The sequence below is a fragment of the Onychomys torridus genome, chromosome 22, assembly GCF_903995425.1.
Source record: "Onychomys torridus chromosome 22, mOncTor1.1, whole genome shotgun sequence".
NCBI classification, from domain to species: domain Eukaryota; kingdom Metazoa; phylum Chordata; class Mammalia; order Rodentia; family Cricetidae; genus Onychomys; species Onychomys torridus.
In genome coordinates, this window is record NC_050464.1 from 25069279 (window position 1) to 25084454 (window position 15176).

Here is a 15176-nt window from a genome sequence, read left to right on the forward strand (position 1 = left end):
AGGTTAAGGAAGCCCTCTTTAGGGATGATGTTAATGTCAGTAAATGTGGAAATGAGCAGAATTTTGTTGAATAGGTGTGTAACGGTTGGAGTGGGAAATGTCCTCCACAGGCTCAGCTGTTTTGACACTTGTTTCCCCTGTAGGTGGCGCTGTTTGGGGAAATGGAACCTTTAGGAGATGGAGGAAGTATGCCACTGTGGGGGGAGGGCTTTGAGAGTTTATAGCCTTGCTGCACTTCCTGTTTGCCTTTGTTTTCTGCATGTGGTTGAGATGTGATCTCAGCTTTCTACTCTTGATAGCCAGCTGCCATATCTCACTAGCCATTATGGATTCTCCTTCTGGAACCTTAAGCCAAAATATACTCTTTTTATCCATCTGTCACTTTGGGCCATGGTGTTTTATCACAGAAACAAAATGTAATTAATAACAGTGGCCATTTAGCTGTCAAAATCCCACCAAAAATGACCCTGTGAATCTGTGGGGCTGGGGGATACTTGAGTCAGCAAAATGCTTACAAGAAAGGACACAAGTGAGAAAGATCAAAAGAAGCCTGGTGTGGTGGCACGAGATTGTAATCCCAGCCCTGGGGAGGTAGCAGCAGATGGATCCCTGCGTCTCCCTGGCCAGTGAACCTGGTCAAATTGGTGGATTCCAGCCCAATAGGAAGGCTGTTTCAGAGCAAAATGATGCTTGAGGAACACCTACTTCCACTGCACATACAAGATCAGTCACACACATACATGCACACATACATTCATGCATGCACACATGTGCAAAAGGCACCTTCGCACATCTGTGTCCCCTCCACATGTACAATTGACCTGTGCATATCTTGGACATGGTAGTTCCTTTGCTTGCTGTTCATTCTGTATTAGGGTTTCCTTTCTGTTTATGTGATAAGACATCCTGACCAAAGGCAACTTAGTGAAGAAAGGTTTATTTGGCTTAATTCTTTTTTTTTTTAACCCCTGAGACAAAGTGTCTCTGTGTCACAGTCCTGGCTGTCGTGGATCTCACTCTGTAGACCAGGCTGGGCTCAAACTCACAGAGATCCACCTGCCTCTGTCTCCCCAGTGCTGGGATTAAAGGCATCCACCCTTACTGCCTGGCTTGGCTTACTCTTGTAGGTCAAGGTCCATCATTGAGGGAAGTCAGGGGCAGGAAGTCAAAGCAAGGACTTGAACCACAGGTCTGCTTGCTACTCCACACAGCATTACCTCCAACCAAGGGACTCACCTCACACAGCATGGCAGGAACCACAGAAGAACTCTGCTTACTGATTGCTCCCAGACTTATAGTCAGCTAAGCTTTCTTATACAGGCCAGGGCAACTTGCCTAAGGAATGGTGCCACCCATAGTGGGCTGGGACCTCCTGTATTAATTAACAACCAAGACAGTTCCCACAGACAAGTCTAATCCAGGCAATCTGCCCATTGATGCAGCCCACTCTGTGCTTCTTGGCTATACCAAGTTGATAGTTAAAGTTAGAGCAGGCTACTATAAAAAAATACTTGTGAAGTGCATATGAAGAATCCCTGAAGCACTTGCCAGAATCCAGGATCGGAAATCACCCATTTCTCCAGCAAGGTAGCCATTGAGTAGGCTTGGCTCTAATTTCTCAAAACCGAGTTAGCACACAAACCTGAGTATTACTCTGTCAAATCCAGACCTCCACATATCTGACTTTCAGAATACACATAGCAAAGGACAGGAAAGTCAAGGACAGAAATTTGCAGGACAAGAAGTGTTTCTCATAGTCCATTCATTCTGATTTCACTATTTATGACATCCTGATATTACTTTTACTATGAAAATACTTAATTAAAAACTATAGCTTCCCCAAAGACATCCTAGAACATGTGCTTTGGCTGGCTGGAGTCCTGTTTTTTGATGTGGAAAATGTCCCCCAATTAAAGTATGTTTAAGCAATCCCCTTCAAAAATTGGTCACCTCAAGAGCAGCAGAAACCAACCTGCAGTTGTAGTTAAGTGCATGGTGAAATTACATTTGCGGCTCTCCACAGACAATGAAATTATGACTTATCCCAAACCTTGAATGGCAGGCGAATCTCAGCCCCCTGTGCACTGAGATGCTCTGAGATCTGGGAGGGTAGGCCATGTTATGAAACCCTGGTGCTGGCACCCTTACCCAAGAACTGTTTCTCTGTGAATATCTGTCCCGTTTTCTACATGGGGATTATTGGCTTGGCTAAATTTGGAACTTCTGCAACAGGCTGAAACTTCAAGTCTGCGTCTGATATCTGACGGAGTGCAAGCCTGGGTCTTACTTGGTTTCGTCTTGTTGGGAAGGGTCAGAACTGGTTTGCAATTATTTCAAGATGAGCGAGGAAGAAAGTGAGAATTGATTCCTTGAGGCAATCCTTGTTTCAGATCCAATCAGCCTCAGGTCCTTCTGCTCTAGTCACACAAGGATCATGAGTAGATGAGAAACCTTGCTAGAGTTGGCAATCCCAGGCCTCAGAGTGTCCCAGGCCTGGGGACTACACTGGCAGACCCAGAGACTCACAGCCCTGGGCCTTGAGGGCCAGTGGCCTACTGCTCTGGGCTTTAGAGTCAGACTCTTGGCTCTCTATCCTCAGCTTGGTGACTTATTGCTCTGGACATTCATGACCTGGCATATGGCAGCTGTTGAATCTTCAGCCTTCAGCAGCAGTGCAAGCGTTGGGATGCTGTAGCCACAGCTACTGAATATGGGCTTTGGTGGTGCATTGCGCCACTCCCTAGTGGTTAGCGTCAAAGCCCTCGTGCCTACAGGGATTGGACCTTGGGCCCTCATGGCCTGGCAGCACCTATACTTCTCCAGTGACTGTCATCTCCAGTGTTTGTCACATCTTCTGCCTTGACTGCCCTGTCTCACCTTCTCTCCGCTTCCATTCTCATCCTCTCTGGTCCCTGTTGTAGATGGTCCCCATCCTCTCTGCTCCATCCTTTCTGCACCTAGAGAAGGTGGTTTGCCGGGAGATGCTGATGATGCTGGTAAACCCATAAGCAGCATATTCCCTTAAGACCTAGTGAGGAGCTGCGAGATGGCTCTGGGGGATAGAACTCCTGCTGTGCAACCACAGGGCCCTAAGTTCACATCCTCAGCACTCATAGCAAGAGCTGGGTGTGGTCTCGGGCCCCAGTGTACTTAGCACTGGGGCAGGGACAGGAAGCTTGCTGGGGATTGCTAGCCTTCCAGCTTAGCCAAAACTCAGTGAGAAAACCCATCTTCCAGGGAATAAAACAGGGGGTAATATAGACGTGAACCCAGATTTCTCCACGTGCATATATACTCACACACACCTGCGTTTACATGTGTACCCGCATATGGTACCGTTCACCATACACATCAAATGTAAAGCTGTTAGTGGCGGAACATCTGAACAGTGTGGCAGTCAGCTTCATGACTCATTTACCTTGGAGAAACACAAGGAGGGATTACTGACTTTTGGTTCAGGGTCTTGGAGGGTTCTGTCCCTCACAATAGGGAAGGCGTGATGGAGCATCTCATGTCATGGTGGACAGGAAGGGAATGGAACAAGACTTAGCTCCTATGCACACATCTCCTGTGACCTACTTCCTCCAACAAGTTCCTGCCTCCTTTACCACAGTTAGGCCTTTCTGTAATTGATATATCAGTGTGTTAATCGATCAATCAGGTCCTCAGGATCTGATTACTTCCCCAAGCCCATAAGCTGTCAATCAAGGCCCCCAAACAGGAGCCCGTGGGGGCTGCTTTACTTTCAAGCAATAGCAAATAGCCTCCAGAACTGCTGGGGGCGGGGGGCTGGTTTCACGTAGGGACCAGGGCAATTTGTTTGGTTTGGTTTTCCCTACCGCAGTCCACAGAGAGTGAATCAAACGAGAAAGAGAGCCTTGAACCTGTCTGCATGTTTCCCTCTGCCCACCATGGCTTCTAGTAGCTGCTTGGCAGGAATGTAAGTGATAAGCTAAGGATGGTCTCTATAGTACCTTCATTCCCAGCCCTCAGCAACAATCTGCAGGGGACTTTTCAGCATCACACCTGTCTAGGCACATGCATGCACTCATGTCTGTGTGTCTGTCTTTTACTAGTTCTCGGACGGTTGGCATATGGCTTCCTCTCGGTGCATTCCCAGTGCTGTGGAAAGCCCTTGGAAGCCAGATGGGATTCAGGAGGTGTCTGTTGAATGGCTCCCTGGGTGACCGAGCAGAAGAGTCACACAGCTTGGGTTCCTGACCCTGCTCCCACATGCCACTGTCCTCTGGAGCCAGTGTGTTCTGTTGGATGATGGGGTCACCCCTTGCCAGCGTCTACACTGTAGAGTTGACAACCTTCTCCATCCATCTCTGTCACATGTCCCCTGAGCTCAGGTCAAAAGGGGAACGGGCCTTTGGCGATCTTTGCACTGAGTTGTGAAGAGGAAAGCTGGGCCCGGGAGAGCCCGGGAGGTGTAAGACTCCAGGGATCTCGAGGCTCTGATGCAGCCTGAAAGAGTCAATGGTTGCTATACTGGCAAAGGAAGCCACTTAGCATATGCTGGGTGGGGCTGCAGAGGCTCTGATACCCCGATGACATCAGGGGTCCTCCAAGCAGGCAGCAGGCCTGGGAGGAGACTTCATACCACACAGGCCCAGCTGCCATGCTCTGTGCTTGGGCCTCTCCTTCGCTAAGTGTTGATTGCCTGGGTTGGTTGGCAGCCTGACAGCTTTCTGAATCAGGCTGGGTCAGTTGTCTTTGGAGCTGATAAAGAAACCTGAATGATCTGTGATCACAGCAGCATGCCTCATACACAGCCATCACATGTAGATGTCCAGAGTGTGCAGGGCTTAACTCAAGGAGGCCCCATTTATATTATACTAACTTTGACCAGAACTTCCCTGGACGGTGAGTTTTCCAGTTCATGGCCATGTGGTTAACCTAGGTTTTCTCCTACTTATATAGCATTACAGATAGTGCATGGATAAAGAGGTACGTAGGAGAATGGTCAATAAAGTGTTGATAGTGAGGATTTAGTCCTGGACATCTGGCTGTTCTTACTTCTCAGTGCATTCATTAACTGGTTCGTTCAGTCACCCATCTAGCACATAATTGACACACTGAGGCCCTACTAACTAACAGAGTCTCAGAAGTGACTGATAACATTAGGCTAATTCTTTCAGCATGAGTGTGTTTGTGCACCAGGACCAGCTTGCAAAGTTTTGGGGCGGCGACACAGTACCTTAAATAATTTGAAGGTGGTCAAAGCTTTAAGTGGCAGCCTGGACTGGGAATGTCTGTACAACTGCCTTGTGAATAAGGGTGTGGGTGGGCTCCAGCCTATGATGTCTCCCTGCATTTCACAGCACAGACTCTACCTTTATGGTCTCTTTGTGTTTCATTAATCCACAATTTACTCACAAGTTGTGCAGTGTGGGACTTAGCCAGGGAGATATCTCTTTCTGGAAGCCACACCCACAAGACCACACCCCCCTCAGAAGCCAGCATCCTTTTCTGACCACACCCTCCCTTGATGACACACCTGCCTCTTTTCTTGGCTCCGTCCCCCTCAGGCATGGGGTCTCTCCTTCCTTGTGAACAAATCCTTCTAGGTCTTTGGCTTTTCCCTTTTTAATCTCTAGCATCTGGGAACTGTTCTGGACACACACCCCCAACCCCAGATAGGGTTTCTATTGCTGTGAAGAGACACCATAACCACAGCAACCCTTAAAAAGGAAAAACATTTAATTGGGGTGGCTTACATTTTCAGAGGTTTAGTCCCTTATCATCATGATGTGACATGGTGGCATGCAGGCAGACACGGTGCTGAAGAAGGAGCTGAGAGTGGAGAAGAAGCTCCATCTTAATCTGTAGGTGACAGGAAGTGAACTGTGTGCCACACTGGGGGTAGTTTGAGCACATATGGGACCTCAAAGCTCACCTCCATAATGATACACTTCTTCCAACAAGGCCACACCTCCTAATAGTGCCACTCCCTGTGACATTATGGGGGTCATCACATTCAAACTATCGCATCCCCTGTCACACTTGCTTAGATTGGAATACATTGATCCTACTGTGGGGTTTGAGCTTCATGTCAGCACATACCCGTGTGTCATATGTAATGGAACATCCCTCTAATGTGTGTGCACCCTTGGGTGGGTGGGTGGGGTGCCAAAGGGCTCCTAGGAATGAGAGAATAGCCATTCCTTCTCGACGTATTTATTTTTCATTTTGCCTGTGATGCATTGTGTGTCGCACACAGTATTTCAATAGTGAAAGTGCCAGCTTCATCAACACATATGCCGGCATCAACACAGCACATTCAAATATGTTTCCTGCTGGAGAACATGCTATCAAGTTGGAATTGCCTAATGTTGAACACTCTGTTCTCGCTCTCCCGTCTGTGTCTGTCTTCGCTGCGTGCACGAACTGGCATAGTCCTTATATTAGTGGGTTTTCTGTTGCTGTAATAAAACACCGTGACTAAAACCAACTTACAGAAGAAAGACTTTAGGTGGGTTACGGTTCCAGTGGGGGGAGTCTCCATAATGGCGAGGATGGCATGCGGCCAGAGCAGAAAGCTGACAGATCATTATCTTCAATCACACGGAAAGCAGAGATGGACTCGGAAGGCCTGATGCTCTCAAAACCCACCCCCAGTGAAATATTTTCCCCAACAAAGTTCTACTTTCTAAAGGTTCCCTAGCCTCCTCAAACAGTGCCAATTCCCAGAGCCTGGGGGGAGATTTCTCATCCAAACCACCACTGTCTCAAGTCAGAATGGAAGAGGCTTAGTAAACACTATCTCTGCAGCCTAAGGTCTGGTTCTATGCCACTCCAAGGGAACATGGGACCATGGGGGCATTACTCTCACAGGATGAACAGTGGTACCTGGGAAGGCTCATGCCTGTTGACCAGTGTCAACACAGAGCAAAGACTGCACATTCTATGACATACAGACTTGAGGGGAAGCAATGTAATCAGATCACTCAGAAATTAGAAGTAGACTTATTTTTATCAATGGGGTACCTGGCTACAACCACCCCCCTCCAGAAAATGGGAATTATTTTATTCTTGGCCACAGTTAATGAGAGAAAACAAGTGACAGGAAACATTTCCAAAAATTCAGCATGGTAGCGACTGGTCTTTGAACTGCAGAATGAACATGTGCTCTCCTATATTGATCGGGAGGCCTGTACAGCATCCATACCATGTTTGGTGTGAGAAGTCCTCTTGCTTTGTAGACAGGAGAGCCTCGTGCAGCTGTGGGTGATGGGTGCTGGTGGTTAGCAGGACTTGGTGGCCTGGGAGATGAGGCTCTGGAGAAGATTTTATCCTTTGGAACTCAGGAAAGGATGCTCCCAGCAAGCCTTCCCTCTTGACCAGGAGACATCCTGGAGGCCCATTCCTCCCTCCCACTGTCGGATTCCAGAGAATCTTAGAGCAGGTGTGGATTGCCGATAGTATTAGGCTGTTCATCTCTGCTTGGCAAGTGGTAGTTTCTAGATCCAGAACATTCCTCTGGACACACAGACTGTACTGACCATCCAAGATTTTCCTCTCATGCTCTGAACTCTGTATGCACTAAACTTCCGCCAAAGTCTCGCCCCACCCCATGCTTCTTTGTCCCAATTTTCCCCTTCCATTTTTTTCTCTCTTCTCCTCTCTGTCACACACATGTGCCCTCACATATTTTAAATAAACCTCACGAGGAGGAAAGATATTCAGATTTCTCCTTTTGAGTCCAATTTATTTCTCTTTCATCTCTTCTAACTTCCGTTTTTGGGGGGGCACCTCTTTTATTGAGCATGCAGGAACTTTTAATAACCCATGTGTCAAACCATTCATAAATGGGCCTGCACTGAATGCCCACTGGTGGCTGTTCAGGTGGGGCTTTCTCTGCAGTAGTGGACCTGTGTGTGATGGTGCAGGGGGATTTAGCTCTGCCCGTGGTCTCTAGGGTGCCGGACACATTTAACTGAGCTGGAGATCCTAGCTCTCTCCTAGGGTAACACTGCAGGCAGGTTCAGTAGCCAGGGGTGGGGGGACTGGCTTCCCAGAAGCCTTTGCACCTATAACCATATGTGGGCAAGACAGTAAATGTTTTCAGTAAACTGTGGGTGCACCTGAGTTTGTGCTGCCTGTCTGTCCTGCCCTTCCTTTCTTCCCTATGGCTGTGGCGTTCAATGCAGAGGTGTTGCAAACCATGGGCTGGAAACAGCGGGACCAGGATCTGCTCTGATCCTTGAGTATCTGAGTGGATCAGCGCCACCTACCACGAAGAAGGCCAGCTGTAAGCTGCTACAGCAGAGAAATGCAATGTCTTATTCCAAAGCAAGCCTATTTTGGGGGTCTCTGACAGCACCTCAGTCAGCCTTATGGCAGATGAAGTAATCACCTCTGGTCCAGTTAAAAAAGGCACTGGATGGGAGACTGGTGGCTATTTCATAGTCTAAAGGACAGCCTGGGAGAGCTAGATTTAGAAATATTTACATAAGCTCATATCAGGTGAACTTGTATATATGAAGGACAGGGGCCATTTGTACATGCTAATGCTAGGGGATAATTTGCATATTAACACAGGGATCATTTGCATATGTTAATGCCTGGGGCCTATCACATATGGTAGTGCTAGATCATTTGCCTATGTCAATGCTACAGGCTCATTTGCATATGTTAATGCAAGGGACAACCTGCATACATTACTATTAGGGGACAGTTTGCGTGTGTTGACCTCAATGGACTGGATCCTGGATCGTTTGGATATTTTGAGGCTAACTGATCATTTGCATATGATAATGAATGTCTCATTTACATATGTTAATGTCAGAGACTAGAAAGAAGCAAGGTGGCTGGGAGGGAGAGAAATAGGAGGGTTTACCAGGGTTCAGAGCTTGATAAATTCCCAGGTGAGAGCTTTTGGGTAGGTTGGCTTGGGCCCACTGTCAACCTCCTTCACAAGGTGGTGGACAGATACCCTGACTGTGGATCTAGGATGGAGCCCAACATTGCCAGAGGGCAGGTTGCTAAGCATTACCCAGAGTCAGAGGCTGGGATGTGGAGGGGTAGGTGGAGGTACAAACATAACCACTGTGCCCCTGGGTTCAGTGTCCAGGCTGCCAGCTAGTCCTGGCTATTTCAGTTAAGTTCCTGAATCCTGTGCTTGAGGCTGTGGGTATACATTGTGCATGTTATGTACATAATATAAACATCATACATAACGCATGTGTCTTGACTTCACAGCTTGTTCTAGTATGTTTTAGAAGTGCACCATCCCCTAACCCCAAGCAGGTTTTGTCTCTATCAGCCTTCACTGCATGGGCATACTTGAGGGGAAATTATGGCTTTTCCACTCTCACCATGGTGGATGTGTTATTAAATGTAAATCTACGGTAAAGTGTCTTTGGAAATCAAGTGCTGTGTTTATCTCTGGTAATGAGGCTGTCAGGGTAACCTATATTTATGGAACCACAAGTGGGTTATAAACTTCCATTAATGACTGTAAGGAACCCGCTTGTCATAAACAAAAACGGAACTAGCATTTGGTTCAGGCCCAGTAATGCCCATCTCCACAGGTTCTAAGAACTGCCTGCCATGGGCTCGCACATGCCACTACTTGTGTCCGAATGATTAACGCAGGCTTGCTGTGGTCTCTAAACACTGTGGATCCATCTCCAAGGAGCAGGTAGCCAACCTTACAGATGTTTGTAGGTGATACTCACACGTGGCATGGGCTTCTACCACACAAATATCTCTTTCCCATTCTGTGTCAGATTCTCGGTGTGTGTGTGTGTGTGTGTGTGTGTGTGTGTGTGTGTGTGTGTGTGTGTGTTCTCAGGAAAGTCTGTTCTCCAAAGAGGCAAATCCAGCGTTCTATGGTAAATCTTAGAAAGAATTTCCTCTTTAAAACCTTAGTAGCTATAGAAACTTCAGGTCATTCATGGGTTAAATAAATAACCCTGTACATTTGAAAAAATCCACTCACCAAGAAACAATCATCCAAATTCTACACGACCTACTTAGGAATAAAATCTAAGCAAAACATAAGCCTATTATATGTCAGCAAAGTCCTAGGTACTAGCACCTTCCAGACAATAAAAAGATTGCCAAAGCTGGGCTGATGACCTATTTATTTCAAGCAAATTTGGTTCAATAGAATTCTAGCACAGAGTAATTGGGACAGTCTCTATAATCCATTCTAACATATCTTGAAAGAATAGTCCACAGTGAGTGAAGTGTTACACTAGTAGATCTCTGTGTGTGCAACACCGCCCAGGAGCACGTGGAGGGCACATGCTGATCTCAGGGGTCTTCACTTATTTCACCTTGCTTTTGAAATTGCAGAGAGACCCGGAACTCATTGATTTGACTTAGACTGGCTGACAAGCAAGCCCCAGGAATCTTCCTGTCTCCTCTTCCCCAACCCAGGAATTCCAAGTGTTTCCTCTGTGCCCAGCTTTTATGTAAGCGCTATGGATTGAACTCATGCTTGCTCAGCAAGTACATTCTGCATTGAGCCATCTCCTCAGCCCCTTCTCTAGCATGTCTGCCTGCCTATAATTTAGTTGAATTTGTACACAGCAGAAGCCAAAACTTATTTAGTTAGAAGATTATCCTGAGCACACAGCCTTGTACATAACACCTCACCTTTATGAATGGTGTATCCAAAACATCTGTTAGGAGAGTCATTTGAAATACAAAACATGGGCTGGGGATGTCACCTGGTGATAGAGTGCTTGTCAAGCATGCCTAAGGTACTGGGTTCCATCCCAACACCAGAAGAAACAAAACTCCCACAAAGCACGTATGTTTCCCCCATGGAAGCAATGCTGTACACTACAATCCATTTCTAAAACTATGAATGTTAGCACCCAGGGCTATCCATAAGTGGTCAATCCCTCCCCCCTCCGTTGTTATAGACTAATGTGTGTTCTAGGGGGGTCCCCATTATATTATTAGGATTAAAGGAGCTGGAAAAGGCCAAAGGGGGACAGTCAAGCCTGACCTCTAGGCAGGACTATGTTTATTGACTGAAACACAGTGTGAAGGTCATCTCAGATTTCACCTACATGTATGGATGGGCTGTAAGTCTCATGTCATATGGGTCGATGAGAGAATTCCCACAGGAGGAAGCTGGCTGTAACCTTTATAAGGGAGGAAATGATTCACATAGACCATAAGGGGATCTGGGAAGTGTAGTCTTTCAGTAGGAAGCTACCAGCTCTCAAAGCCACCTCCAGGTCCAACAAGTCACTAGGAAGATTCAGAGGGCTTACCCTGTAGTCATGTGTGCTGCTTAGCTTGATATCTCAAAAAGCACACACACTATAGTCAACAGAGGGGAAAAGGACATGGACCATGTCCAGAGGAAGCCAGGCACAACGTCCCAGAATCCTCATCCTGTGAAGCCACACAGCATGACCCTAACTCCCCCAAACAAATGGCTGTGCAATGTTGTATGCAGGGTTGAACATCGAGGGATGGGGTGTCTCTCAGCCCAGAAGTGCAGGATTCTACTGGGGACTCTGGGGACTAGGCACATGGTGGTGCCCTCTGTCTGACAAGTTGCCAACAGTCCCGGCTCTTCTAGGTTACCTGGTGCTGCCTGTGAATCATGGTGTCTGCATAGTGTAAACCTAGGAGTCCTACTGTTCTCAGCTAAGGAATGCTGGGAACTCTCCCAGGATCCTGTTCCCAGTGCCACTGCCAGTCTTTCTAATGGCCTTCCTGGAGCATGGCCACTCCATGTCCTCTCCTGCAGAGTGTGTCTAAAATTGTCCCCAGTGGATGTAGAAATAGTTAAGGACAAGCATGTCTCCATTTTCTTCTATGCCCATTCCTTGAAGATTTCAGAGGTGCAGACAGGGACTGGGCAGAGCGTGTGACACAGACTGCTGCGAGTACCTCCATCGTCTCCCCAGGAGAACAGACACATCCAACCATCCCTTAGTATTTTAGCTTCTAAACTCTTTATATTCTCCCCAAGGAAGAGGAAAGGGGAGACACAGTGGGAAACACGCTTTCTTCAGATCTACAAGGCAGTTTGTAAATCAAACTGTGAAAATTACTGTGTTGTCCTTTTGCCTTTTCCCATCGCATGTAGGCCTCTTTTTCTTTTGAAATTTCTTAGAAAGAAACAAGGGCATGTGTGCAAAGAGGGCCTCCGTCATCCAGCTTCTGGGCAAGGGCAGTGGTATTTGTACTTTGCAGAATAGCCCGTGGGACCATGTGGTCCCCTTCCATGATGGAGGAAGGGAAAAGGGAGGGAGAGATGATAAATGGAGTCTCAGATGGAAGGTGAACTGCCTTGGTGAATATGACCTTGGCTAAATCACAAGTAGATATTGGGTAGCAAGCCAACCAACGCTGAGTGAGTAGCAGAGACAATGGTTACATTTAGTTTTATGAGCTCTAATAGCAGAAGTTCACAGTGATACAGAGAGAGAGCCCAGAGTGTTGTACTACCTGCAGCTCAAGGCCTGCCCCTCTACTCTGGAGCCATGAAAGAGATGAGATTTCCCCTGGCAATGGACCTAGCAGGGTATTTGAGGATGAACTGTTATAGAGCCATAATGACTTTACAATAGCATCCAGGTGATGGTAAGTAATTCATAGTACAGAGGATTATGATGACGATGATTAAGATGGTGGTGATGATGAAAGGGATGGTAGTTGTGATGGTAACAAAGATGGATGCAGTGATGATGATGGTGAAGGTAGGGGTTGTGTTGATAATGTGGATACTGTTGTGTTGTTGATGATGTTGAAGAGGGCTTTGTGGTGGTGACAATGAAGAAGACAGGGATTGTGGTGGTGATGATGATGATCAAGATGGACATTGGGGTAATGGAGATGAAGAGAGAGGCTGTGGTGGTGATGACGAAGATTAAGATTGTAGTGATTGACGATGATAATGATGAAATATATGGTGGTGATGGTGAAGGGAAGCTTGTCATGGTGATCATGATGATTGAGTGGTGGCGATGATGATGATGGTGAATGTGGTGATGGTGGTGGTGGTGGTGGTGATGACGATGATGATGGAGGTTGTAGTGGTGATGATGAAGATGGGTTGCATCTATGATGATGATGGTGGAGGCTGTGGTTCTGGTGACAAAGAGGATAAGAATGTCAGGAAGGAACAGAAACGTAGAAGTTGGCTAGCCCTGTTCAGCTTAGCCCCTCTATGTGCAGGGACCCATGAACATTTCCTCACCTCTCTGAGCCTCAGTTTCCCTCTGTGGAACGCAGACACTGCTGGGAAAAAATAGGTGTAGTGCTTAGAGTTCATATGGTCTGCTGCTCAGGTCCCTCCCGCTGCAGGTACTCCCTTATTATGAATGCAACCTCTGTAAATTTGGCTTACTTCTGTTTCCCATTTAGTTTTCTCACTATAAGGGATTTCAGGTAGGTTTTATTGTTGTTGTTGTTTTGTGTGTTGTCTTTTAATTAATAGAGACATTCTGTTTCCATATGTAACAGATGTTTGCTGAAGGCCAGCACATTTCACTAGCTCCTTCTGTAAAAGCAGCGATAACTGAGGGATGGGATGGGGGACTAGACAGATGGAGAGGAAGGTGGTTGCCAATTTGTGTTTAAATCTAATTCCCCATGAGCTCATACCTGCATGGCTACAATGTGCAAATGTTCACCACATCCCTGGTACCACTGCTGACCTGGACCTGGGGACTTCCCTGGGCTGTCTGAAACATTCACTTCCTGTCTCCAACAGGGCCAAGGTTAAGAAAGGAGTGAGCATCATTGGGGTGAGAGCCAGCAGCCCTTCCATCTGGGATGTCAAGCAGAGCTCGGAGTACACTGGGAAGTATGCACCAGCTGTCATCATTTGTCAGAAGATAGCTGCTGGCTCAGAGAAGAGGTGAGTCCTACCGGGCCTGCGCTGGGCTTAGATTCTCTGCCTTGGTGGCTTCCTATTGCTCCGAAGTTTGCTAGCTGACTTCACTGTGATTTGTATGTGGTGTGTGCAATCTGTCATTAATGTCTCTGGGAAAAATAGGTGAAGTCTTCCAGATGGGAGTCGTGGGGGGTCCTGTTCATTGGGGAACTATATAGGGCCATAGAAACTTGAACATGTGCGAGGACCTCTCCATGTGGTAGTATCTAACAGTAATTGGAGTTGCCACTTCTTTCTCGTTCATATCAGAGGTGTCAGAATTGTGGTGTGTCTCTTAGAACATAGTTGCACATGTGTTAAACAAGATAGCGTTCATTCTTTTACAGGCAGGGTGCATGCAGCCCACCTTTACGGATCTGATGTCAACGTAATGCATATGATTGTATTTGTGCACAGGCACTTTCTGATGGAACAGTGAGCCACCTGCTGTGGAATTACAGGCAATCGTGAATCACTCTAGGGGGAAATTAAAACCCGGATCTGCCTTTGATAGCCACCAAATTAGAAACAGGCAATTCACAGCTGGGCAAAGAAGAGTTTGGCGACTTAGGAGTTCTTGATTTATTCCTTTCTCCCGGAACCTCATTTGGGGCTTCGGAGAATTCCTAGTCTGGTCACATATATTTTCTTTGTCACTTTCAGGTTTCTTCTGGATCTTCATATTACTGAAAAATTGAGCAAAGAAAAAAAATTCAAAGGATGAATCTAGGAAGGTAGCCCATTGTTTCTGGAGTGCAGTTTCAAAACTCAGTGTTTGGAAAATACATCTATTTCCCATGATACGGAGGTGGTGATGAATCTCACTTTGTGGCTATTACTGTTTTATTTTATTACGCCCCCCCCCCCATTAACAAAAGCACTTGAAACTAGTCCAGGGATCGTTTGGCTTCAGTCTCTCTCTGTGCTTCTTCACTTGGAGGAATCTGGGTCACCTACAGCAGTCTGTGTCCCTCTCTTTTTTTTTTTTTTTCCTGACTGGAAAAGAAAATGAGAAGAAAAGATGAAGTCGCTGTTTGAGCTCTGCCCTGAATGTTTGCGTGGTAGGAGTGGGTGACACAGAAGGGCTTGTGGGTCTTACATGTGATCTTGGCCCAGTGTGCCCATGAGAGAGATCCAGTTTGCAAAATGAGCACCATCCTCATGTAAACTGACTTGGTGTCATGTAGCCAACAGCCATCAGGGGGATAGATAGACAGATGTGTGTCAAAATGGATAATGGTAGAGAGAGTGATTGGTGGAGATGGAAGTCTGGATTGATAGATGGATGAATAGATAGATTGTATTGTGGTTTGAATGT

The 15176-nt window shown here is 46.7% G+C and overlaps 1 protein-coding gene across 2 annotated transcripts in view; it reads left to right on the top strand.

The window, feature by feature from the left end:
* The window catches only part of Tmem132d (transmembrane protein 132D), a 627566-nt gene that overhangs the window by 275348 nt on the left and 337042 nt on the right, over positions 1-15176 (top strand). For both annotated transcript variants that reach the window (XM_036172409.1, XM_036172408.1), the window contains one exon: positions 13697-13843. In XM_036172409.1, the coding sequence (XP_036028302.1) occupies positions 13697-13843 (147 nt within the window). The remainder of the gene's footprint in view (positions 1-13696; positions 13844-15176) is intronic.